Source organism: Choloepus didactylus, chromosome 4 (assembly GCF_015220235.1).
Source record: "Choloepus didactylus isolate mChoDid1 chromosome 4, mChoDid1.pri, whole genome shotgun sequence".
Taxonomy (NCBI): domain Eukaryota; kingdom Metazoa; phylum Chordata; class Mammalia; order Pilosa; family Megalonychidae; genus Choloepus; species Choloepus didactylus.
Window position 1 is genome coordinate 167,376,069 of NC_051310.1, and position 27,077 is coordinate 167,403,145.

The window sequence follows — 27,077 nt, forward strand, 5'->3', positions numbered from 1 at the left end:
GATTTTTATTCTACATTAGCAGCTCAAAGTTGAGATTCTTGACAGGGTGGATGTCGGTTTGAATGATTCTCTTTGAAATGAGGCTATAGGCACTGAGCTGAGTGCTGCCGTGCATTCCTGAACCATAGGCCTGATTATTAGAGCCCTAGGAGGCTAACATTTTAAAAGAGCAGTAGAAAAGCACACTTGTTCGGTTCTGTTTTGATAACTAAATTGTTATTATTAGTATGTAAAGTAATTCTTGTTGCTCCTGCTGCATTCCTTCCTTTCTATCACCATCTAAGGACAACAATTTTATTGAGTTTCAAAAGAACTGGAGTGCACATCGTAGTCACAGAGTTAATAATGGCATTTGCCAGCATAATTGTACTTGGGAAGGAACTGCCAGTCCTGCAGGGCAAGAGAAGCTAAGATTGTATCTTCACGTTATACATCTTTAATTTTTAGTTTCTGCCAGAAAGTAAATAAGGATTTGCTGTAGTGGATTTTAGAAGATGGGAATAAGGACGCGACCATAGAATATAAACACAGACTTGATGCCTGTGTCATTGTGCAGAGATTTGCTAAGGAAACAGTAATGGAGAGACATGGAAAATTCTAATCATCCCCTCCAGTCCACACAGTGTAATCACACTTCCTCCCCATCATATCTCATGACATAGAATGCTGAATTTTTAATAAGTTTAACTACTTGCATTAGAAAGGAGAAGGGGGGACCAAGCTCTTCACAATGAAATCCTATGATATTTTTTGTTCTTTATGTTGTGAGGTGGAGGTTGTTGTTATTTTTTAATAAACTTCTCATCCATCATTAATCACTTTTTTCCCTCTAAAACGGAGGAAGATGATATTTTTCTGTACACACACACAAATGTAGAAGAAACAATGGAAATAGCATTGATGTTAATTTCCCTACTTTATCTAAATGCTTACCACTTAACAAATATCATTTAGGATATAGCTTTAGAATTGAATTTCCAAAACATTATAAAGTGAATGTTTTTTAATGGTTTGCAAACAACATCAAGCCGATAGAAATAAAGATAACCTCTTAAAGATGCAAATGTAATATTTTGACTTAATCAGGTATCTTTTACAGTTGTCCTGATTTCACTGGCCATAAGGTCTATAAGTAAACTTTGAAAAGCCTAAGGCTAGGTTCTTTGCAGCTGCCAATATAGACATGGAAGTTTTGTATCCTCATGTACAGAGATTAGTATATGTAGTAGTCTTTGCTGTGTATTAATAGTTAATTTCTTTAGAATTCTTTGTTACATTTTTATATATGTTTAATTTTTAATAATGGGTAAAATAATTTTTATGTTTTTATAAGTCTCTCATCCAAAGAAATATTCTGAAAAACTTACTAATTGTTCCTTTGGCAACATTTTTTGGAATATAATATTGGACTTATCCTAGAAGGAATTTTTAGGTCCTATTAGTATGATTTTTCTGTAATTCTAGGTTATAAGTTCCCAGAGGGCAGGCACCATTTCTGACCTAGTTTTGTATCTTGCACAATGCCTTACACATAAGAGACACTCAGGTTATATTTGTTGAATGAACAAAAGAAGGCCTTTAATTGATTTTAGCTCAAAGAAATATATTACTCCTTTTAATCCTATGACTCCCCACTCCAACTCTGTAGAAGGAGGAGGTTTGGCTCATTCCACCCCGTTGTGCACACAGGACTGGAAGAACGACATGAGAGTCTCATTCGAAGTAATGCCAAATGTTATTTAGTGAGAATGTAGCTAATCGTGGATATGTGAATAAGGGTCCTCAGTGACATCATCTCTGCCCTTTAAATTCAATCCCAAAGGTGAATTATTTGAAGGAATTGTGAACTACCAGTAGAGCAGCAAGAGCAAAAATGCCCAAAATAATCAGGATATTAGGGGAAAAAAAGATGACAACTCTAAATCCAGGAGAACACTGCCAAACAAAAAGAGCACATGGAGGTTTCCATGTGTTCTAATCAACTCTGGAAGTTGGTGGCAGGGTTTGTAGGGGTCTGGAGACCTGAAGGTGTTTCCAGAAGAAGGGGTCAGTCTGGGCTAGTTGCATGGGAGGGTTTGCACTGGGAGGAAAGAAGGGAGAAATAGTAAATATCTGTGTAAGGAAGAGGAAGAAGAGCCAAGTGCTTACGGATATAGCATTAAAGGTTAAAAAAACAAAAAAAACACTGGTTAGTAAAAGTAGAAAAATGACAAAATTGTTTCCAGAAAAAGTAGGGATTTTTCTCATTATATTAAAGGATCCCATGATCCACCATAGTGCAGACTCTTCCACATACGAACTGTGGCATTGTTGATATCTCCTCCAAAAGGCTGAATGACTCTTGAATTGAAGACGCTTTTCTTTTCTTTCTTTTTTTTTTAAGAGAATAATAAACAAGTTTTATGTTCTAATAATTTTAATTTCTATCTCTGTTTCAAAAAAATTAGTCTTCTTTCTTAGGGAGAATGAAGCCAAAGTTTTCAAAAATCAGGCTGAGGCCACATGTAAAAATGCTGTAAAGCATTTTGGATTTTCACATTTAGTAAAATTTATTCAACCAATTTGTGTAAAGTGCTTAACACATACCATGCCCCATGCTGGGGATCCAACAGTGAACACATGGACAAAAATCCCTGCCCTCATGGAACTCCGAATCCACTTGGGGAAGATGGACAATAACAAAATAAATAGCATATTTTTAGTTACATATGGTAAATATGGACGAAGGAGGACAGAGATTGCTACAGCTGGGAGTGAGTTGCAGTTTTAAGTAGCCTGATCAGGGAAGACTTGACCGAGAAGATGACATTTCAGCAAAGACCTAAGGAAGGTGAGGGAGTGAGCTGTCATGCAAACAGGAGCAAGTGAACCAAGAACATGCCCACCAACCCTGCTGGAGCAGCAGTTCTGGGGAAAAACTCATGGAGACTGGCTCAGTGAGAGAAGAGGTGTGCTGGTGAGCCATGGCTGACTCATTCTAAGGCAGTACAAAGCGGGAGAGGACTGTGGGACTTTTAAACTGCATTATTAGGGAAGCAAAAATCAGATACAAGAACAATAAGATAATTGTTATTATCAACCTAACAAGGCAGAACCTTGACTCTTGATCTGCTCTGTACCTAGGTTTCCATGGTTGGGGGAAACATCAGCCTCTTTCTAGGCATGGTCGAGGGCCTGTGGCCAAGACCTGTGGTTGCAGCAAGTGACAGCAAGCTAATGGTAGGATTCATAAAATCAGTGTTTGTTTCTGAGGAAGCATCAGCCTCTTCCCTAACATAATCTAGGAGCTGGGGTCCAAGCCTCTAATCAAGACTGATTGAGTAAAACACAAGGCCAAAGCTGATTTTTAAGTTGCTTTCCAGGAGGTCAGCTTCCCTTATGGGAGACCTGTGTACAGGGAGTCTTGTACAAATTAAGCTTCCATTCTCACAAGCTTTTCATATATCTAGGGCAAGAACATCCCAGGCAGAGGGGACAGCAAGTATAAACTCCTTTAAGGGAGACTGTGCCTGGAGATTCTGAGGAACGGAGAGGAGGCTGCTGTGACTAAAATGGAGCACAGGAGGGAGAGTAGTAAGAGATGAGGTCTGAGAGTAATGAGAGGCCTTGTAGGCCACTGTGAGAACATTGGATTTTACTCTGAGAAGGATGGAAAACCAGTGGGGAGCTTGGAGTGAAATGTTTCAACTTTCATTTTAAAAAGATTATTCTAGCTACTTTTTCAGATCAGACTGTAGAGGTCAAGGATGGAAGAAGGCAGACTAGATAGAAGCTCTTGCAAAACCCAAGTATGAGGCATTAGAGGTGTTGAAAAGTGGTCAGTTTCTGGATAAATAGAATTAATGCTGACAGGATTTGCTTATATAGTTGAGGAGAAGTGTGAGGGAGGGGAGATGTTAAGGCTGAATCCACAGGGTTTTGTTTTTTCTTTTGCTTTAGCAACTAGAAGATTGGAGATGCTTTCACTGAGAAAACTATGGGAGAGGAAAGGTTTTTGGAGAAGGGTCATCAGGATTTTTGTTTTGGATATGGTGCATTAAAGAAGCATATTAGATATACAGGTGGAGATGTTTACAAGGCATTGGTTGCCCAGGGCCAGCATTTAGGGAAGGCATCTGGACTGGAGATGTGAATGTGAGAGTCACTGGGGTCTAATGATTGTGAAGCTATAAGACTAGGAAGAAAAATAGCCTGGATTGAGGTCTGGGACCCACCAATTATACAAAGGGACTAAAAAGTAGCAGCCAACAAGGAAATCCAGGAAAATTTGTTGACCTGACAGCCAAATGAAGACAATGTTTCAAGGAGAAAGGAGTGACCAACTATGGAAAATACTGAGAGATGTCTAGTAAGGAAGAGGATTGAGGACTGATTGCTGGCTTGGGGGATGTGGAGGTCACTGGTGACTTTGCTGAGTAATTTCAGTGGTGTTTTGGGAACCAAAGCTCAATTGGAGTGCATTCAAGAGAAAAAGAGAAGAGAAATTGGAAATGCTGACTATAAGTAATGCATGTAAAAACGGTTTTGTCATGATAGAGAACAGAGAAATGGGCTATAGCTGGAGGGAGATGCATGTCAATTAATGTCAAGAGATTATTTTTCTTTTTTTTTAACTATAGGAAAAACGACAGCATATTTGTTTTCCAGTATGATAATGGGAATGTTACAGTGGAGAGAAAAAACTTGTTGCAGGAGAGAGGGGTGATTTGTGGGATGATATCTTTGTGAGGATAAGAGGGGTGTCCAGTGTACAAGTGAAGGTGACTGGCCTTAACAAGAAATATGGGCAGTTTATAAATAGAAACAGGAAGGAAGGCAGAGGACCTGGACCCAGAAGCAAGTGGGTGGGTAGATGCAGGCATGGAAGCCTGTGAAGTATAGTATAAGCAAGCAGAGAGACCTACAATGGCATGAGTAAATTAATTTTAACATTCTCTAAATGCTTAACCAACAAAGGGTGCTGGGACATGCAGTGTCTGTGCTTTGCAGCAAGGTTAAAGCTTATGTCTTAAAGATTGTTATAATGACTGAAATTTCTTCAAATCTGTCATGGACTATTTTCACATAAGTTGGATGTCCAAGATCAGAGGAAGTAGTTGGGTAATCGGGCACTAAAGAAAATCATTGAATTTGGTTTGCCACATACCAAACCAAATTTAAATAAATATTTTAGGACATTGTGTCTTGTGTCCTGATGAAACTATTAATGTAGTCTAAATTTGAAGAGGAATATCTCTAGTGATTTAGGCTCTAGGTGCATAAAAATAAAATAAGAAGCAAAGCAGCAGTGAGAAGGCCGTGTTTCTAACTTTATCTTAGTAAAGGTTTATTAGAGGTTACTAGAGTCTCTTAGGCATTTCTACTGCTGGGGGATGTAAGGCTTTCCCTGGTAGGAACTGCTGATTCCCTCCTTAATGCAGTGTTCTCAAAGTATACCAGGGGGCAGGAGCTATGTGAGCATATTTGGCCTAGTCCACTAGCATATTTGGACTAATCCATCTTGCCTTGACAGGAAAAGGGAGATGGAGGAAAATTTAGACCATTACAGAAACATTGGCGGCTTCTGTTGACACTTTGTTGTGCCCAGGATAGCATCCAAGTTCCTTAATATAACATCCTTCTCGGTTTGTCTGCCTCCACTTTAGCCTCCTAATCCAAGTGCCCCAAAACTCCAGCCACCATTCCCTGAAAATGCAAAGTCCTTTCACAGCTCTGGGCATTTGAACACGCAAGGGACTCTTCCTATAAGGACATCCACTCACTTCATCTGACAAAATAATACCCATACTTCCAGATCTGGTTCAGATGCCATATGTATCAAGCTTTTACTGCCCATTCTCCATTTGCAAGCAATCGGCTGGCTTATTCCCCATCCTCCCACATAACCATTTCACTTGACAGACCATATTGTCATTATCTGGTGGCATAGCTCTGTCCTCTACCACACGGCATTCCCTCAGGGGAAGGGACCATGTTTTTGTTTTTTGTTTTACTTTTTATGGTTTTATTTCACACTAATAAAACTTGCACATGAGCTGTCTATTTGTTTACTTTGCTTTGCAACCAGGCATTGGGTTTGGTGACTCTGTTGGCCAGCTGGGCTGCTCTTTCCACAATGGCTTTGCGGTTCTTGGAAGAAATGTTGTGAGCAATCTCAGCACAGTAAGATTTGCTGTACATCAGCAGCACTTGAAGGGACGATGTTTTATTCTTTACACTCACAGCCCCTGGTACAGTTAGTGGTACATGATAAAGGCTCAATGATCGTATGATTAATAAATGGATGGATGCATGAATGTAAAATTCATTCATTCAACAATAATTTACTGAACCCCAGTCATTCTCCAGGTGCTGCCAAGGTGGCAGAAATACAAAATGGCAAAGGAGACAGATGCTGTCCTTTATAGAGCTTGGAGTCTGGAGATAGAGAATAAAAAGTATAAACAATCAAATACAGTAATTTTAAGCTGTGATATGTACTATGAAACTATAGGATTTTGGATTCTGGAATAGAGGAAATAGAGCAGATCTACTTTATGGGGTGGTCAAGGTAGGACTCTCTGAGAAGTAACAAGCCACAAGATGAGAAGGAATTAGCTGGAGAATACTCCAAGAGAAAGGAAACAATATATACAATGGTTCTGAGGCAGGAAAGACCTTGGAGCATTTAAAGAACTGAAAGAAGGCACGTATGCCAGGGATATGGTGATCAAGAGAGAGACTAGTAGAAAATGGCATATGAGGTAAACAGGAACCAAACGTTATAGGCCATGGGGAGAAGTTTGATTTTTAGATCAGAGTGCAGTATGAGACCAGTTCATGTTTTATGTAGATCACTCTGGCCACTGTAAGGAAAGAATTTGGAGGCAGATATATTAGAAGACAATTAAATTACTATACTTTCAATGAGAGATGAAGGAGGCTTGGATCAAGTAGGCAGCAGTGCAGATTGGAGAGATCCAGACAGAATAGAGGAATGTTTTAGAAGAGGAATCAACAGAATTTAAGGATTAACTAATTGTTGGGAATGGAGGAGATGGAGGAGTCAAGGATGACTCTCAGGTTTCTGACCTGAGCAGCAGATAGTATCATTTATTTAAAAGGAGAGGCCTACAAGCCCTCAATCTTGGGGCCTGCTCTTATAAAGCCTGTTACTGCAAAGGAGAGGCTAAGTCTACTTCTAACTATGCCTAAGAGTCACCCCCCAGAGAACCTCTTTTGTTGCTTAGATGTGGCCTCCCTCTCTAAGCCAACTTGCCAGGTGGACTTGCTGCCCTCCCTTCCACATGGGACATGACTCCCAGGGGTGTAAATCTCCCTGGCAATGTGGGACATAACTTCCAGGGATGAGTCTGGACCCAGCATTGTGGGATTGAGAAAGCCTTCTTGACCAAAGCGGGGGAGAGAAATGAAACAAAGTGAAATTTCAGGGGCTGAGAGATTTCAAATGGAGTCAAGAGGTCATTCTGGAGGTTATTCTTATGCATTATATAGATATCCCCTTTTAGTTTTTCATAGAATAGCTAGAAGGAAATACCTGAAACTATTGAACTTCAACCCAGTAGCCTTGATTCTTGAAGATGATCATATAACTGTATAGCTTATATGGTATGACCATGTGATTGTAGAAAACCCTGCGGCTCACACTCCCTTTATTCAGTGTATGGACAGATGAATAGAAAAATGGGGACAAAGGATAAATGAATAATTGGGGGGATTGGGGGATGGGTTGTTTTGGGTGTTCTTTTTTTACTTTTTTTATTTTTATTTTTATTATTTTTTTGGAGTAATGAAAATCTTAAATTGAACCCTTTCCCTTGTCGGATTATATTATTTTCTTATCCCTTGCTCTAAGAAAGGAATTAAATTATAATTCCAAAGTGTGAGGCAACTTTACTAACTCTTGTATTCTGGCTACATTGAGGATTGTACTGACTCTTAGAAGTTGGACTCATGCCTATGGATATAATCTTTTATCTTTTAAATAATATTTTTAAATAAGTTTTCTCTGTAGTTAATGTTGTTTAATTCTTTCAATGAGGTAACAGAGAATCCCCAGATCTTAAATTTTGAAATGAAGGTATTTTTAAAAATAAAGTTTTACATATCTTAAAAAAAAATTGAAGGTGGTGATGAATGCACAACTATATGATGATACTGTGAACAATTGATTGTACACTTTGGATGATTGTATGGTATGTGACTATTCTGGTTTGCTTAGCACTTCACTGAAGAATGGCTGATTGCATCCGGAACACCCCTGTTAGCTGGGAAGGCACATGGCTGTCATCTGCTGATCCTTTGCTTCTGGGTTCTGGTTTCAAACTGGCTTTCTCCAAGATTTCTCTGGGCTTGTCTCTCTTAGCTTCTTCAGCTCCTTTGCATCCAAGTGTCTGGGAGTCCTCTCTTAGCTTCTCTCTCTCAGCTCCTGTGCATTCTTGTTTGTTCTCCCACAGTGTTTCTCTCTATATCTGGGAGTCCTCTCTTAGCTTCTCCCGGGCAAACTCTGGGCTAGCATATCCAAATATCTCCAAGCATCTGGGTCTATATCGGCTCTTAGCTTTTCTTAAAGGACTCCAGTGATCTAATCAAGACCCACCCTGAATGGGTGGGGTAACAACTCCATGGAAGTAATCAAATCAAAAAGTCTCACCCATAATTCGGTGAATCACACCTCTATGGAAACACTCAATCAAAAGTTTCCACCCAAAAAGATTGAATTAAAAGATAATGGCTCTTCTAGGGTCCATAACAGTTTCAAACAAGCAGTGACTATATCTCAATAAAATTGCAAGGAAAAAAGAGAGGCCTAAACCTTTAAAAGTTTTGGGGGATATGGTAAGGATGAGAATGAAGAGCTCTATTTTGAACAATTATGCCTGAAGAAAATCCAAGTAAAAATGTAAGGGGTCAGTTGGATATATAAGTATGGTGATCAGAGGAGAAGGATGGAAGCCATCACTAAATAGTTGTTGTTTAAAACCATGGAATAGAGTATCAATAAATAAAAGAAGTCCAGAATCAAGCCCTGAAACAAACCAAGGACCTCAGCTATGATTCGGAAAGATCAATCAATTAACAATATGTAAAACAGACTTGGGGTTGGTGGAGAAGGAGGGAGGTGGAGCGATTGAGAATCCATCACAGTGTATCAGCTAAAGGGTAGTGCAGGCCTGGACTGGAGTACATGAGAGTTGAAACTTTTTCTCTTCTCATCATGTTCTCTCTCTCCCATGGCATTCTTGTTTCACAAATGTAATGTCCATCATTGCCTCTAGATTTATATTTAAGTCTTATTATTCCTACTTGCTTGCTGAATGGCTCATGCTGAATTCCCACCAATATTCAAACTAAAAGCCTCAAATGCAGCTTATTTTTTACAGCCACCCATACTATTCTTCTTATGCTCCCTACTCCCCTCAATGGTACCATGGATGTCTCAGCGACCTAGGAATGAAAAGGTGGATCTGTCATTGAGTCTTGTTCCCTTTCATTTTTCTTAACAAGTTGCTACATCCCATTGATTACAGACCTATGATATTATTTAATCAGGATGATGTTTCCATTTGTATATGTCACTTTAAGAGAGTCTCCACTGTTATCTTAGAGGCTAATACAATTCTTTTACTCAGAAATTCAGAGTTATTGTTTTCTAAGAACTATTTTCCTCAAATCTTTTTCCTAAAAAATTCTCTTTGGACTGAGATATAGTATGAGAAATGCGAAGACAGTCTGCAGAGAGATTTAGACTGGCAAAGCCATTCAACCTTAGCAGAAAGAACTGCTGTGGTTCTATTTTTATCATCAAGTTTAGGAATGAATCACTGAAAACAGAGACAGAAATAGAGATGAATATGAAAGACCTGGGCCACCTAATTCATCTCCTTGTTAGTGCAAGGGAAATTTCCTACGTCAAATGCCTGTGAGATATCATGCAATAAAAGTCTTAGATTGCAACATTTCAGTCATTTTTGTAAGATGACTAATTATCTTTCAAGTTGCTCTTAGTGTTGTTCTCTGAACTCCTTTCCATGTATCCCTGTCATATGAGAAGTGTTTCCCTTTGTATGCAGAAATGACTGAGGATAGCAAAGGGATGAATGCTGACCATTTCTCCACAGTGGCACTGAGTTTGCATTAATTGTCCTCCCTCTTTACGATCCTTTTTGTGACCAATGGCACACATTGTGGGATCTTTACCCAGAAGGAGCACTTGTCTAGCCTGCATCCTTAGGCTGGTTAAAAGCTAATGGGAACCCCTGGAGATCAAACCTGCCCCTTGGCACCATTAGCCCAGATGCATTATTCTAGCAGGGGTTTAAAAGAAATATGTAGTGTGGGATGATCTCTTCATATGCCCTATTGCTTTGCGTGTGTGAGTGGAGAGAGTTGGGAGTTTTGGTTTTAAAGTTCTTTGATTATTGTTCAGTATCTCCCTGTTATCTCATATATATCACATAAGAATGTTGTATGTTCTTTTAAAATATTTATTTTAAGTTTTTTCTAATTACTGACTCTATATTATCTATCTATCTATCTATCTATCTATCTATCTATCTATCTATATCAATTTTTAGGTCTGTAGGTATTATTTCTCCAGGATCCATGATGTTTGCAAACCTTGTGTTTGGGACTTCTCTATGTGTGCCATTAACACGGTGCATACCTCCTCCTCCAGGTCATCAATGAAGATGCTGATTAACACTAGATCTGGTGTTTCCTTTGTGTCTTCCCACCAGCTGCCTCTCCTCCCCTCCTCCCCAACTGGATATATTCCTTTGTTTGTAGTGTTTGATGCTTCTTAATCTACTTGTGTCTATTCTAATTCAGCCAACTAGTTTGTGGAAGAAAAATTCACATGGAACTTTTGAACTGATGTCTCAAACTTTGATTACAAGAACGTAGCAATTTTATCATAGCTTCTTTAAGTTCTTCCTTGTCTATCCAGAAAACATTTGTCACTAGTCTCTTGTGAAAGCAACAACATAGGAACTCTCAGATGGTTTGAGACTTTACTTTTCATAAGACGCCCATTTTGTTAGAGATGTCTAATTAGTTTGCCTGTTTAAGCAGCTGCCACTTTAGAACCCTCTCTCTTTTTCTCCAAGGTTTAACCTGTAAAATTAAGAGTCAGGCAAAAGACCTTGGTTGGCTTTGGGCACTAAGAATAGAGGGCCATGCCTGACTCAGATTTTCTTGCATGTTACAGAAATCAAGCTACTACTCAAAAGCTGACACAGAACTGTTTTGCTTAGCAGGATATGTAATTAAGTTATAAAGAGGTAGCTTATCAGAAATGTTAATAGACACTCTTGGACTTAGTGAAGCACGTTAGAAGAAAATAATAGTTCCTTTGGTCCAGACTGCACATGAACTCAGCATTGCCCCCTCCCCTTCATCCCAAGTAAGCATGCCATAGAGAAGACTTCATTCCCCATCTCATTTGGTTTCTAGAGAACCCTAAAGCCACAGGGATCACAACAGCTGCAATAAATAAAGCATCTATTCAATGCATTTCCATGCCAAATATTATTCAACATTCTTTTGGCCTTGGTTTGATAGAAAACAGCATGGTGAACTTACTACCTCTCTTTTACTACACTGAGCCCCAAGTAACTAGGAAAAATTTAACAGTTCAAGCCTGTATAAAAGCAGAATCACTATTCCCTCTATTTTAAAATTATTGAGACAGTAATATAGAGAACCAAAAATATATAAAGGAAGTTAAGGTCACTATTGAAGAGGTACTAGAATTAGTATTAGACTTTTTTTATTCTGCACAGGGAAGATAATAGAGAATTGTTCCAAGTATGTATCCATGCAAATGTATGGGTTGGATGGGGATCTTTAAAAAATAAGTGTTACATATATAGCAATACAAGAATGTTATTAAGGAATTTCACAGAATTTTTATGTAAAGTCTCATCATACAGTATTATGATCTCAGGGATTTTTTGTGATATTTACTGAGTCTTCTGAGAGTTCATTTATTCAGGTCATATTTTAAGGAGAAACATATATGATACAGGTCTAAATTGTAATTCTGTAATATGCCCAGCTGATTGCATTAAATCCAACCCCAAAAGGAATGATATAATGATGGGAACAATTCCTATTTGTTGAGATGTTATACCTCATTTGAAATGCATTCCTTCTGGATTAAAAAAGTGTTTCTCTTTGTTTCTCTCTCCAGGCTGAGGTTCAACTATGCTACCTGGAAGCACAAAGAGATGCTGTTGAGCAGATGTCCCTCAAGCTGTACAGTGAGCAGTACACTAGCAGCAGCAAGAGAAAAGAAGAGTTTGCTGATATGTCAAAAGTTCACTCAGTGGGAAGTAATGGGTAGGCATCTATTCTTTTTGTTGTTTTATTTTCACTAATCTCTACTTTTACATGATTTTCCACTAGTAGGTGTTAGGCAGGTATTTCCTCCCTAACCAACAGACAAGGGAAGTCCATTCATGCCAAAATTGAAGACTATGTATTTTATCAGCCTTTTCCATCTAACCCAAAACTTCCTAATTTCATTATTATTATTCTTTAAAAAAACAGCGTTGTGCGCCTATGAGTATTTTTGTGGTTACATTGTCCCTACAGTACTGGCCTTTCTTCTTTATAAATTACAATTTTTTCAGTGCATATCCCCCTTTTTAAACTTCACAGTTTATTTTAAAGTCTATTTAAGGAAATTTTAAACATTAGAACCTCATTGGAAACTTAGTAGAGCATCATTCTCCTGAATAACTTAGATATTTAATAGTTATTTAGAGACCATGTGCTGGCCCGTTAGTGTCATGTAAAGTCAGTTGGAATAATAGACTAGTGCTTAAATTGTCTATGGTATATGAAATGACCCAACACCTTCAATGATCCATCAACAATTTCATTCAGTCTAAAACGTATGACTGAATTTATATTATAATAACTGCCCATAATATTGAATAGCTAATCATTTATTCACATATCTCCAAATGAATTTAAAGTTATGTAAACATTGCATATATATGTATATATGAATTTAAAAATCATTTCTGGCTCAATTCTGAGATTTAATAGAAGACTATTAAAGAGTGAAGTGTAGTGATGAAATTTAATTATTCCATAGTTTTAAATAACTTAATAGTAATTATAACCATAAAAATGGAAGCAGTAACCTATTTCACTTTTATACTTGAGCTAGACAACACGGAGGAGAAACTACTCCCCAGAGTTACCTGATGTGTTAATAATGTCATGTAAACCTACGGGGTGTAACTTTAGCTAAAATAGTCCCCTCAAAAGCAGGAGGAAAAAAGCCTTTTCATACAGTTGTTTGCATATGCCTTTTAAGTGCCTGTAGTTCTCACTAGATCTACAATCCTTTTTCAAAGTGTTGGGATAAAGTACAAAGATTGAAAATTTAGTCTTGTAAAACTTAAGGTCTAAGGATACAGGAAAAGGATCAGAGACACAGTTCTGTTTAGAAAATGGGAAAGGATTTTTCAAATTTTCGAGTTGACCTAACTATATAATTTGTTGCTCTATCAGGATATTTTTATACATAGACATATTAGGTCTACACATAGATTTATTTGATTCAGTATATTTTTATTCACAAGAGGAAAACCACAACAGTGAGAAAGAAATAAAAGGTTAAATTTTGGTTCGTGAACAATAAGCTGTTTTGAGGTCATAATGTGCTGTAATTTCTCTAAATGCCTAAATAGTCCCTGGTGTACACACAGGCACAAACTTAAGGTCACATTTTCATGTTTTCTAAAAGCCTTGGGGATTGAGCAGGCACTGCATGCTGCTGACCCCAGATTCCAAGGACCCAACCTGAGTACTTACTCTGGGCTCCACAAATCATAAATCTGCCCTGGGAATTGCTTAGTTAACAACAAGCATTGTTCTGTGCAGTGGGAGTAGGTGAACTTGCCTGATATCCTTTGTTTATGCTCCTTAGGGTGCTGAAGGCTAGGCATTGTGCAGAAATTTAAGAGGGCACTAAAGAAAAGCCAGCTATTTAATAGTAGGGACAAAAATCATATACCCCTTTCTATTTTCTGTTTACATACAGAAAAGCATTGTTTGAGAAATGCATGTGGGTGAGGTTATCTAGGGTGTCCTGCCCCCAAGACTCACTGCTCCCACAGTCAAATCCTTAATTCTGCAGCCTTGTAAAATTATCTGCTCCAATGATACATAAACTTCATTAACTGTTCCTTTTGTTACATAGAATGAGCAATATTCCCAGTAAGGAATTGTGGGAATAGTGTGGGCTTTCTAGGTTTGTCTTTCCACATGCATATATCCAATATATTCATATATTTTTATTTCCTCCCCATGCTTATGTGCATGCCAAGAAGTTTATTTGTACTAATGGAGTATGTTGTCGAAAAATGTGAAAGATTACTACTGGGAAGATTCACCTGCTTTATAGAATGATGATCTTAAATTTCTAAGAATTTCACATGGCCAAAATATTGTTTAGCAATGAATTTGCTTGGCTTGGTGAAAAGGTGTGTATAAGGGTAATATTATACAACTTATGTATAACTATTGTATTAGGTTCCTTGGACTACCATAACTAAGTACCACAAACTGGTTGGCTTTAAATAACAGAAATTTATTGTCTCAAAGTTCTGGAGGGTAGCAGTCTGGAATCAAGGTGTTGGCGGGCCCTGCTCCTTCTGAAACCTATAGGGGAAAATCCTTCCTTGTCTCTTCTAGCTTCTGGCATTTGCCAGCCATCCTTGTTGTTCCTTAGCTTGTACATGCTTCACTCCAATCTTGGCCTCCATCTTCACCTGGCCTTCTCTTTGCGTCTCCTCTTCTTGTAAGGACACCCATGATATTGGATAAGGGTTATCTCTAATTCAGCCCGATCTCATCTTAACTTGACTGTATCGGCAAAAACCCTATTTTCAAATAAGAACACATTCATAGATTCCAGGGTCTAGGACTTTAGCACATGTTTGGGGAACACAATTCAACCCATAGCAACTATGTACTGTTTTAAGCAGTCATACAAATGTGTGATGGGAAGATTTCCCTGAATATATGTGGGGCTCTAAGGGGTCAGGTAACAGTATGTTCACTTAAAGGAGACATTTGGCACCCACTACAGCATCTCCGAGTGGAGCAAGTCACTTGTGATTTCAGTGGGAACAGAAGTTGACGCTTTTAGATTTATGCTAATATAAATGAAAATACCTATGGATTGTTTTGTTTTTTTCATCCAATAAGTATTTATTAAGGGCCTACTATGTGCATGGCATTGTACTCTGAGCAGAATTTGTCAAGAACCCTTTCATTTTGTGTATTTTGTAAAGTCTCAGCATTTGTTTTTGTTTGACACCCCTTCCTATTCCTTGTCTGGTTTCATGTTTTTAAAAATGAATTTAAAGGTGTTTAATTCATTAAGCAGAATCCTATTTTCTGTCAAGACTTGGTGTACATTAAAAACTGTGTATTTTGTTGAGAAAATGCGAAAACTGAGATGTAAAAAGGCTGGGTGACTCACTTGTCCGGGATAGATAGTTTAACATGAAGCTAAGACCTCAACTCTAGACCCTGAGTCGGAATGGAGTGGACAGTCCCTAAAGTCGTGCTTTGTCCTCTCTCTGAGGATTTCATTCAGACCCTTGAAACACATTTTCCCTCCTAAATCCTATGTTGTGCATATTCTATAGAGTATGAACTTTTAATTATGGTATTTTCCTGCTGTGCAGAAATGAAAGGGTCCTAAGGAATTTTCATTAAAGCCACAGAGGAGGTTTGGACAAAACATTGCAAAGCAGGTTTAAGTCAAAAGGAATATTAACTTATTCATTAATTTGGCAAACATTATTAAGTACTTCTTATATGTCAGGCTCTGTATGAAGGCAGGGATTAAAAAGGCAAAATGAAATGTTCCTTGCCTCTGAGATGCCCACAGTTTGGTAGAAGGAGCCATATCTGTAACCATCGTGGGATAAAGGATGACAAGTGGTGAGCTGGAAATCTGTGTAGGGTGGGTGTTGGGGCTTACTGTAGGCAGAGCTCAAATCTGATTGGTAAGGGGAGTGAGTTGAGCAGGTCAGAAGGACTGCAGAGAGAAAAGACTATCCAGATTTTTTAAAGAGATCTAGGTCAGGGAAAGAACTTTTCAATTTAATTTGAACGTTTATTGAGCACCTACAAAAACAGTCTACAGTCTCTGCCTTCATGGAATTTACAGTCAGCTCAGCAAAAGAGCATGACATAAGCCAGTATTACCTGTGTGACGAGTATTAGAGATGGAGAAGCAGAAGGTGCTAGGATAGCTCAGAACAAATGGAGTGTTCTCTCCCCTGCATCTGATGCAGTGCCTGGTGTATACTGGGTGCTCAGTGAATGAATGGATTTATGAACTGAAACTGCTCTAGGGGCTAAAAAAAGGGAGCAAAGGTGTGGAACCATCAGACTGCCTGCTGTTCCTCATGACTGCAGGAAGGGTAGAAAGTTGGAGAGGGTGTGAAAAATAAAGCTGGGAATCATTGAGTTCCTGGTTCTTAACTAGGGTAGTGTATCAAGATCACCTGTAGAGTTTCTAAGCAGAAAAAATTCCTGCTCCTCTCCCCAAATTTTGACTCATTTTGCAGAAGTTGGCCAAGATATGATTATGTTCTTGAAGATTTTCAACTTCTGATGCCCACTTCCATTGCTTCAGTGTTTCTCAAAGTGTGATCTTCAGACCAAGCAGTATCAGGATCTCCTGGGAACTTGTCAGAAATGCCAATTCTGGGTCCCACTCCAGAGCAGTACACTGAACTGGAAACTCTGGGAGTGAGATCCAGCAATCTGCATTTAACAGGTTCTCCAGGTGATACAGATGCTGACACACATTTGAGAATCACTGCTTTAGGCATTAGAGGCTGGAAGTTAATGGAGACTGTGGAGATTGGATTGGATACTAGAGCTGGAAAGAATCTATAAACTTTGGTGACCCACTGAATAAGAGGAATGAGGGAGAGAAAGGAGCCACTCTGATGCCAGGTGCTGACTTGAGGAGAAGGAAAACAGGAGTATTTGGATTCAAATGTATTTGGTGTCATTTAACATTTAATATTTATTGAGCACCTACTAAGTGCTGGGTTGTGCTAGGCCTGGGGATATAGAGGCAATGGGACACCAAGGGTGCCAGGTTATGTAAATCAGGAAAGCCTTCCAGGAGGGATACCAGAAAGGATGCCCCAAGGTCAGAAGTGACAACAAGGGTATTCCCCACAGAGAAGGCATCATGTACAAATAGCTGGAGCCACTAAAGTACTTCCAGCTTGACTGGCATTTCTTAAAGAATATTCTGGTAGCAGGATGGATACTAGAATGGAAGGATCAGAACTAGAGATGGAGTGCTCAGTTAAGAGGTTATCCAGTCATCCAGTGAGAAATAGTGAGGGCCTGAACTAAGACAACAGCAATGGAAATTGAAAGAAGGAAACTGAATTGACAGGCCTTGGTCACTGAACGGATGTGAGGGGTTGTGGGAGAGAGTTTAAGATTGGATCTCTAGGTTGTGCACTTTGGAAATGGACTTGCCATTCACTGAGATGGAGGATGCAGGGGAGGAGCAGGTGGAAGGGAAGAAGCTGAGTGTTTGGACATAGTTCCTTTGAGGGTCTGTGGAACATCCAAATGGAAATGCCCAAGAAATAGATCTGAACTCGGGAATGTTTGGGGATCCTCAACCTTCAACAAGGACAGTGTAGTGACCCTGGGGTAGCAGAGACTGAGAGAGATAGGAGATTACCTCTGGTAACACTGCTCCTCACCCCCAGTGGACATAACATTATCTTTAAGGAATGCTAGTTTTAGAAAGTATGGGTAATTTGGATATTTTATTTAACTTAGACTCTTCTTTGCTGTGTTACACAAGACCTCTAGAATAAAAACTACATCATTGAGAATTCCAGCTGCTGTCTTGACTTGCAGGAATTGAAGACTACAGTTGGCTATTGTTTCCTGCCTTGAAGCTGAAGGCAAATATTCCTGATCCTAGATATTAGAATGAGTTAAGTCTGCTTATATTGTTTCCGACTACACAAATAATGTTTTTCTTTAGGTATATTCATACATTCAGTTAAGTCTGATTTCTTAAATGAGTGGAGAGAGTATATTAGAGTAAAAATTAAAGACTAAAATTCAGTTTGACGCGCTATTATTTCTTAGCTGTGTGACTTTGACCAAAATACTTAATCTCCCTAAGACTCAATATCTCGGACTATAAAATGGGAATAGTTATGCCAGTCTAATTCACATAGTTGTTGCAGTGTTGAAATGCAATAACCCATAAGCATGTGTCTAAAATAACTGGAATGTAGTAGATATGTATAGTAGATAGTTGATTAATGAAATATTTATGAGCAACTATTATGTTGCAGCAAGTGGTGCTAGATTGTGGAAATGAAAAGGTACATAAGATGTATTCTCCACAGTTTTCAGCACACTAAGGGAGAGAGATACAGATGCTCAGAATACCCTTATGAAACAACGGGGAGAATTCATAGTAGAGAATATTATGGGGTTACTGAGGAGGGCTACCTAATCCAGCCTGGCTAGAAGGAGTCAGAGAGGCTTAGGGGAGGAGTGAACATCTGAGCTGTCTTAAAAGATGCGTAGATATTAGCCATTAGAAGAGGAACGGTGAAGGGAGGGTAAGGATGTCAGCCACAAGATAGTAACTCTGTGTTGGGGGTGTTGGGGTACCGGGCTATGTGTGTCTGTGTGTGTTGGGAAGTTACTACAAATAATTTGAGGTTGTTGAATCAGAAGGGCATGAGAATGACTCCTGCCTCTGCTGCCTGGGATCAGGAAGGCTTCCCAAGGGATCTTTAGGGACTTCCACTCTTGTGGTAAAGTTCTAGAAGATACCTCAATGTCATCATTCATTTGCCAGACTTTGTCTGACTGTAGGGGAACTATGGGCAATGTCTGCCGATAGTGATGTACTTTATGTAAGAAAATAATAGTAATCCACACTTAATCATACAAGGTTTTACCTTAGATTTTCCTTCCAAATCTGAACAGTATATATAAGTTATTCCCATGCACACCAGGCTGAACTAAGTTAGCTCTAAACAGACCCAAAAGGCTAAAAATTTGGCCAGAAAGATGAATCCATTTTCCCTTAAGAAATAAAGCATCTCTGGATCTGTGTGAAAACACACAAACCACTATATATATAAAACATCCTCAAAGAGAAGTGATATTGACAAGTGAAAACAAATAAATCGCTGTTTAAAATATTGCAGAAAGACCAAATTTGTTTCTCTAAATTAATTAAGCAATAAGATACACTGAATGACTTTTACCACCTGAGAAGGGAAGTAATCACCCTGGATTTCTCTGCTACAGAGTGATCTTTTCTGGTTTTCCATTGAACAACAGGTCAAAAATGTCTCTTCAGTTGGATGAATATTCATGTTCAGCCATATTCATATTCTCTCTCTCTCTCTCCCCCTCCCTCCCTACCTCCTATCTCCCTCCTATCTCCCTCCTTCCCTCCTACACATGCACATACATGCACGCACATGCACACATACTATTTCCATTTTTAATTCTTGCTCAATGGATATTTTTGAAACAGCTACATAAAATAGGGAGTTTTATAATACAGTAATTAAAAAATGTTATTGTTGATTATCTCTTGTATGTGCTGATGTTGAGAACCATCTCACAGATAAATTAAATCACTAGACAACCCAAAGAAACCTTATTTTCACCATGCATTTCCACTTCCTTCCCCTGGCTCTCCTGTGTCTCAATTTTATTAACAGTGGCTCAGTGTTCATTTCAGGTCCTTTTTACTCCTTCCCATGTTCTCTGGTGTAGTGAAATAGTGCAGCATGTAGTCAAAAGGAGCAAAAAAGTGCCTGAGTACCTTCTGGGTAACTGATATTCTGACCACCATGTGATTATTAAAATAGGTCTTTCTGGGCTAAAACAAAAAATCTCACTGGTAGAATTGTATCCATTTGGGGTCATGATATTATACCCTTTCAATATACAAAGACACTAAAATAATTTTAGATTACTTCAGTGATCTAATGCCATCCATGCTAGGAGCCAACAAAAGGCAAATGGAGAGGTGGAGAAGCATGATTGCAAAGGTAACAGTAAAGTCAACTAATAAAGATAGCCATATATCTCCCATCAATTTAAATAGTGATGAAACCATTTCTGTGCAGCTTTGGTAAGTTGATGGGACCCACTGAGAGGGAGAGAAGTGCTAACAGGGATGAATCTATCTCATTTTATTGTGCAGGGCTTTACTCTTTTTGAACAAAATCATTTCTTTATTCACCCCCTCATCTCCTTCCACAAAGGATTTGAGTCAAATCACAAAATATGCATAATAAAATAGAATAAATGTTTGAATGAAGTAATCTAGGTAAGAGGAAAATATATGTTAAGAAAATAAAGAAATGTACATTCTATCAATATCCTCAAGAAGGGTTTCTGATTTGGTGCTAAGCTTTTCCACACAAAGAAAAGAGTGACCTCTCATCCATTAGAATGTTCAGGATGTCCTTAAGATTAAAAATAATATATGTCAGAAAATGGTTTAGAGAACTAAATATAAGCATCAGGACCATAAAACTCTTAAAAGAAAATGAAAGGAGGCATCTTCAGGACCTTGTGTTAGGCAATGGTTTCACAGATCTTACACCAAAAGCATGAGTGACAAAATAAAAAATAGATAAATGCAACCTCATCAAAATGAAAAAAAATTTGTGCATCAGAGGACTTCATAATGAAGCTAAAAAGACAGCCTACAGAATGGGAGAACATATTTGGAAACCACATATCCAATAAAGGTCTAATATCCAGAATTTATACAGAAATCCTACAACTCAACAGCAGAAAGAAAAATTACCCAATCAAAAAATGGGCAAACTACTTGAATAGGTATTTCTCCAAAGAAGACATACAAATGGCCAAAAAGCACATAAAAAGATGCTCAACATCATTAGTCATTAGGGAAATGCAAATCAAAACCACAAAGAATGCCACTCAACACACACTAGAATGGCTACTACTTTAAAAAAAAAAGAAAAATAAGATTGAAGAGGATGTGGAGAAATATGAACACTCATTTATTGTTGGTAGGACTGTGAAATGATATAGCTGCTGTGAAAAACATTTTGGTGGTTTCTCAGAAAAGTAAGTATAGAATTACCATATGACTCACAATTCCACTTCTAGGTATATATTCAAAATAATTGAAAGCAGTAACTCGAATAGATATTCACACACTGATGTTCATAACTGCATAGTTCACAATTGTCAAAAGATGGAAGCAAGCCAAGTGTCCATCAACAGATGAACGGATAGGCAAAATGTGGTATAAACATACAATGGAATATTATGCAGCATGAAAAGTAATGAAGTTCTAACACATGCAACAACATGGACGAACCTTGAAGACATCATGCTGAGTGAAATAAAGCCAGACACACAAGGGCAAATATTATATGATCTCACTGATATGAATTAGAATAAGCAAATGTGTAGAGTCAGAAACTAGAATACAGGTTACCAGAGGCTGGGGAGAGGGTAAGAAATGGAGAGTTAAAGCTTAATTGATACAGAATTTCTGTTGGGGGGTGATGGAAAAGTTTTGGTAATAGAAAATGGTGATGGTAGCACAACATTGTGAATGTAATTAATACCACTGAATTATATATTTGAATGTGGTTAAAAAGGGAAATTTTAGGTTGTATTTATGTTACTAAATTTAAAAATACATCATAAGATTGTACAACATGGTGAACTCCAATGTAAACCATGGACTATAGTTAATAGTACAATTATAAAACATTCTTTCATTAGTTGTAACAAATATACCAAGCTAATGCAAGGTGTTGATAATTTGGGGGGAACAAGGGTGATTTATGGGAGCTATGTATTTTTTTGCATGATTTCTCTGTGAGCTAACAACTTTTTAAAATACAAAATTATTAAAACGTAATCATATATGTCAAGAAGCACAGCTTCTTGTGCCGTTGAACTGTAGTTCTTTAAGGAGAAGACAGGCATCTGGTATATTACATCCCTCCCAGAGAAACCAAATTCCCATGGCATTTTTTTTCATGTAGACTGAAGAAGTGATGTCAAAACATAATTCGGTGAGAGCAGTTCCACAGGTAACTAAAACTTTGTAGTGCAAGCATAGCACTCCCTGGGCAGGGTCAGCCTCGGTGGAGGAGATAGACAGCCATTTTGCAAAACACTCCACGAGATTCTGCCACCAGGCTTTTGTTTGGGATTGGATGGGTGACAAAGTTGTTTTCACATTGTTCACCTCTTGCCATAACCCAGAAGATAGGGTGGTCCTATTACAAAAGGGTGAGCTGCCCAACCCACACTGTCATACCAGTAGCAGATCTAGATCCAGTCCCCTCTGATACATAGATAAGGACATAGGAAGATTTATCTATTTAACAACACCATCTCTTGCTTTGTTTTCTTAAGTATGCTCTCTGTTGGTTCGACCGACATTCTTTGGGATGTTTTCCAGTTCTTTGGATAAAACTTGGTCCAGTGTATTATCTGAAAATTTAGACAAGAATTTGACTTCTTGACAGTCTAACAGAGTCCTCTAAATGCATCAGAAATCTACATCAGTATTTCTGATTTTATGGGTAATATTGGAGGTTAGAATTTTATTGCTTGCCTTTTATTTCAATAACGAGTTATTGTGGAAAGACCGTCCATTGGAAAGGGGGGCAGTCATTGACACATTTGTGTGGTGGTATATATAAGAATTGAGAAAATTCCTGGTGGAAAGAACTCCATATTCCTTTTTATTTATTGATGGAAAAGACAGGCTGCTTTTCTCATGAGGAAACTGCTCATGAATTTTCATTCAAAATAGTAAATTAGTGTCCACACTTTAATATGCTTAGAGTGGAAAGGGATTCTACATGCAACTGTGCATATCAGATTCCATGTCTGTAAAGCTACATTTTATTCTTTAATGATATTATTATTGAGGTAGGTGCCACTGGCATGTCTCCCTTCTGTGCTTACATGACCATGTGAAGTAGAGGATAATGAAAAATTCTGATCTATTATTTGTATTTTATTTCAGTAAAATTCTTAAACTGCATTTTAGCAAGATTTTATTATCTTTCCCTTTAGTGTCTTTTTTGAAAACCACAGGTAAACTTCCCTGGGCAAATAACATGAACAGTGAACACAGTGAATATTTGGGGAAGGAATCAATATGCTAAAGAAGCTAGGAAAATTGGATCATTTAATGGAAATCCCAACATAGACAAGTTGGTATTTTAGGAACTGTTCTTGTAATGTGGGATGTCTTGGTGTGAAATGGACTATTAAGCATACAAATGGTGGATTCTTAATGCTCAAAATTATATATTACTCAACCTTGGGTAGAAAAACTGCCAGGCCTTTCTAGAGTTATCTTCAACCAATAATTGCTCTATTTTGATGATTTCTTCATTTGGTTGTCTATTTTAATCAAAATTCCTTGGTGGGCCAAACTGAAACCTCATATATTCACACACATACCTCCCATTGATTTCACTTGGGTGAAACTTTATCATTTAAGCAAAGTTTAAGTTGAAATGTTGAGTTAATCATGCTCACTTTAAATACCAAAGGCGGAATGCATTTATGTATTCAAACACTTAGCTAGTCAAACATAACTTCCATTAGGGATTAGAGGAAGGATTATTTCTTAAAACTATGACAGCCTCACAAATAATATATAGTCATTCAATCTACAGAAAAATGGTACTAAATAAAAGCCTGGTAGTGTTTTATTTCTGTGGTGAAAAGCCCTGAAATCTTTTTTTAGCTGTAAAAAAGCACAATAAAATGATGGACAAAATGTTGGAAAATATTTTTGGAAATTCCCCACGTTAGTTAACTCAAAAATAGAAATAAATATAAAAGAAAAATGTTCATCTATTCCTCAATATCCTTGTTCTGTTTCTATCAGAGTCTCAAATTATACAATAAATACATTCATAATTCCATATTTGTCCAACAAAAATTGTTGTTAACTTTGAATTAGGAGACTCTTCCCCCATAATGTGGTTGAGCTCCTAAACTTCCTAAAATGGGAATATAATACCTAAAACAGAATACCCAACTCTTTTATTCTGAAATATTTAAGATCAGGTGTGTTTAGAGGCAGTTTAAAGAAAGAAAAAAGTGCCAAGAAAGACCATCTCAATGATGTGTTTGCTTTGGAACAATTTTCATTCATAGAATACCACAAAGGTATGCTTTCAGACCCTCTAACATCTATGAGATTATATATGAGAGTAAATGAGTTCACATAAACCCAAACACAATTACAAAGAAAATTTTATAAGATAAAGAGCAGTTCATCTTGTTTTATCCCTTCTAAGACTCTGAGCTACTTGCCATAATTTAGGTAGCCTCTTTCCCTTCTAAAAAGAGAGTGGAGAGGCGGGGCAAGATGGCAGACTGGTGAGCTGTATGTTTTAGTTACTCCTCCAGGAAAGTAGGTAAAAAGCCAGGAACTGCGTGGACTGGACACCACAGAGCAATCTGTCTTTGGGCATACTTCATACAACACTCATGAAAACGTGGAACTGCTGAGATCAGCGAAATCTGTAAGTTTTTGCGGCCAGGGGACCCGCGCCCCTCCCTGCCACGCTCAGTCCCGGGGGAGGAGGGGCTGTCAGCTCCAGGAAGGAGAAGGGAGAATTGCAGTGGCTGCTCTTATCGGAAACTCATTCTACTGATTCAAACTCCAACCATAGATAGACTGAGACCAGACACCAGAGACTCTGAGAGCAGCCAGCCCAGCAGAGAGGAGACAGGCATAGAAAAAAAACAACACGAAAAACTCCAAAATAAAAGCAGAGGATTTTTGGAGTTCTGGTGAACACAGAAAGGGGAAGGGCGGAGATCAGCCCTTGAGGCGCATATGCAAATCCCGAAGCAAGGCTGATCTCTCTGCCCTGTGCACCGTTCCTTAATGGCCCTGGTGGCTTTGTCTATTAGCATTTCAATAACCCATTAGATCTCTGAGGAGGGCCGTTTTTTTTTTTTAAATCCTTTTTGCTTTTTCTAAAACAATTACTCTAAGAAGCTCAATACAGAAAGCTTCAAAGAATTGAAATTTGGACACGTCAAGTCAAGAGCAGAACTAAGAGAGCTCTGAGACAAAAGGCAATAATCCAGTGGCTGAGAAAATTCACTAAACAACACAACTTCCCAAGAAAAGGGGGGTGTCCGCTCACAGCCACCATCCTGGTGGACAGGAAACACTCCTGCCCATCGCCAGCCCCATAGCCCAGAGCTGCCCCAGACAACCCAGTGTGACGGAAGTGCTTCAAATAACAGGCACACACCACAAAACTGGGCGTGGACATTAGCCTTCCCTGCAACCTCAGCTGAATGTCCCAGAGCTGGGAAGGGGGAGCAGTGTGAATTAACAGAGCCCCATTCAGCCATCATTTGAGCAGACTGGGAGCCTCCCAACACAGCCCAGCAGCCCAGAACTGCCCTGGGGGGACGGCACTCACCTGTGACATAGCACAGTCATCTCTCAACAGAGGACCCGGGGTGCACAGCCTGGAAGAGGGGCCCACTTGCAAGTCTCAGGAGCCATACGCCAATACCAAAGACTTGTGGGTCAGTGGCAGAGACAAACTGTGGCAGGACTGAACTGAAGGATTAGACTATTGCAGTAGCTTTAAAACTCTAGGATCATCAGGGAGATTTGATTGTTAGGGCCACCCCCCCTCCCCGACTGCCCAGAAACACGCCCCACATACAGGGCAGGCAACACCAACTACACACGCAAGCTTGGTACACCAATTGGGCCCCACAAGACTCACTCCCCCACTCACCAAAAAGGCTAAGCAGGGGAGATCTGGCTTGTGGAGAACAGGTGGCTCGTGGACGCCACCTGCTGGTCAGTTAGAGAAAGTGTACTCCACGAAGCTGTAGATCTGATAAATTAGAGATAAGGACTTCAACTGGTCTACAAACCCTAAAAGAACCCTATCAAGTTCAGCAAATGCCACGAGGCCAAAAACAACAGAAAATTATAAAACATATGAAAAAACCAGACGATATGGATAACCCAAGCCCAAGCACCCAAATCAAAAGACCAGAAGAGACACACCTAGAGCAGCTACTCAAAGAACTAAAGATGAACAATGAGACCCTAGTACGGGATATGAAGGAAATCAAGAAGACCCTAGAAGAGCATAAAGAAGACATTGCAAGACTAAATAAAAAAATGGATGATCTTATGGAAATTAAAGAAACTGTTGACCAAATTAAAAAGATTCTGGACACTCATAGTACAAGACTAGAGGAAGTTGAACAACGAATCAGTGACCTGGAAGATGACAGAATGGAAAATGAAAGCATAAAAGAAAGAATGGGGAAAAAAATTGAAAAACTCGAAATGGACCTCAGGGATATGATAGATAATATGAAACGTCCAAATATAAGACTCATTGGTGTCCCAGAAGGGGAAGAAAAGGGTAAAGGTCTAGGAAGAGTATTCAAAGAAATTGTTGGGGAAAACTTCCCAAATCTTCTAAACAACATAAATACACAAATCATAAATGCTCAGCGAACTCCAAATAGAATAAATCCAAAAAAAACCCACTCCGAGACATATACTGATCACACTGTCAAACATAGAAGAGAAGGAGCAAGTTCTGAAAGCAGCAAGAGAAAAGCAATTCACCACATACAAAGGAAACAGCATAAGACTAAGTAGTGACTACTCAGCAGCCACCATGGAGGCGAGAAGGCAGTGGCACGATATATTTAAAATTCTGAGTGAGAGGAATTTCCAGCCAAGAATACTTTACCCAGCAAAGCTCTCCTTCAAATTTGAGGGAGAGCTTAAATTTTTCACAGACAAAGAAATGCTGAGAGAATTTGCTAACAAGAGACCTGCCCTACTGGAGATACTAAAGGGAGCCCTACAGACAGAGAAACAAAGACAGGACAGAGAGACTTGGAGAAAGGTTCAGTACTAAAGAGATTCGGTATGGGTACAATAAACGATATTAATAGAGAGAGGGAAAAATATGGCAAACATAATC

At 38.7% G+C, this 27,077-nt stretch overlaps 1 protein-coding gene across 3 annotated transcripts in view; it reads left to right on the forward strand.

The window, feature by feature from the left end:
- AKAP6 (A-kinase anchoring protein 6) overlaps nt 1-27,077 on the forward strand; it is a 532,325-nt gene that overhangs the window by 376,815 nt on the left and 128,433 nt on the right. For all 3 annotated transcript variants that reach the window (XM_037834775.1, XM_037834777.1, XM_037834776.1), the window contains one exon: nt 12,194-12,342. In XM_037834775.1, coding sequence (XP_037690703.1) covers nt 12,194-12,342 — 149 coding nt within the window. The remainder of the gene's footprint in view (nt 1-12,193; nt 12,343-27,077) is intronic.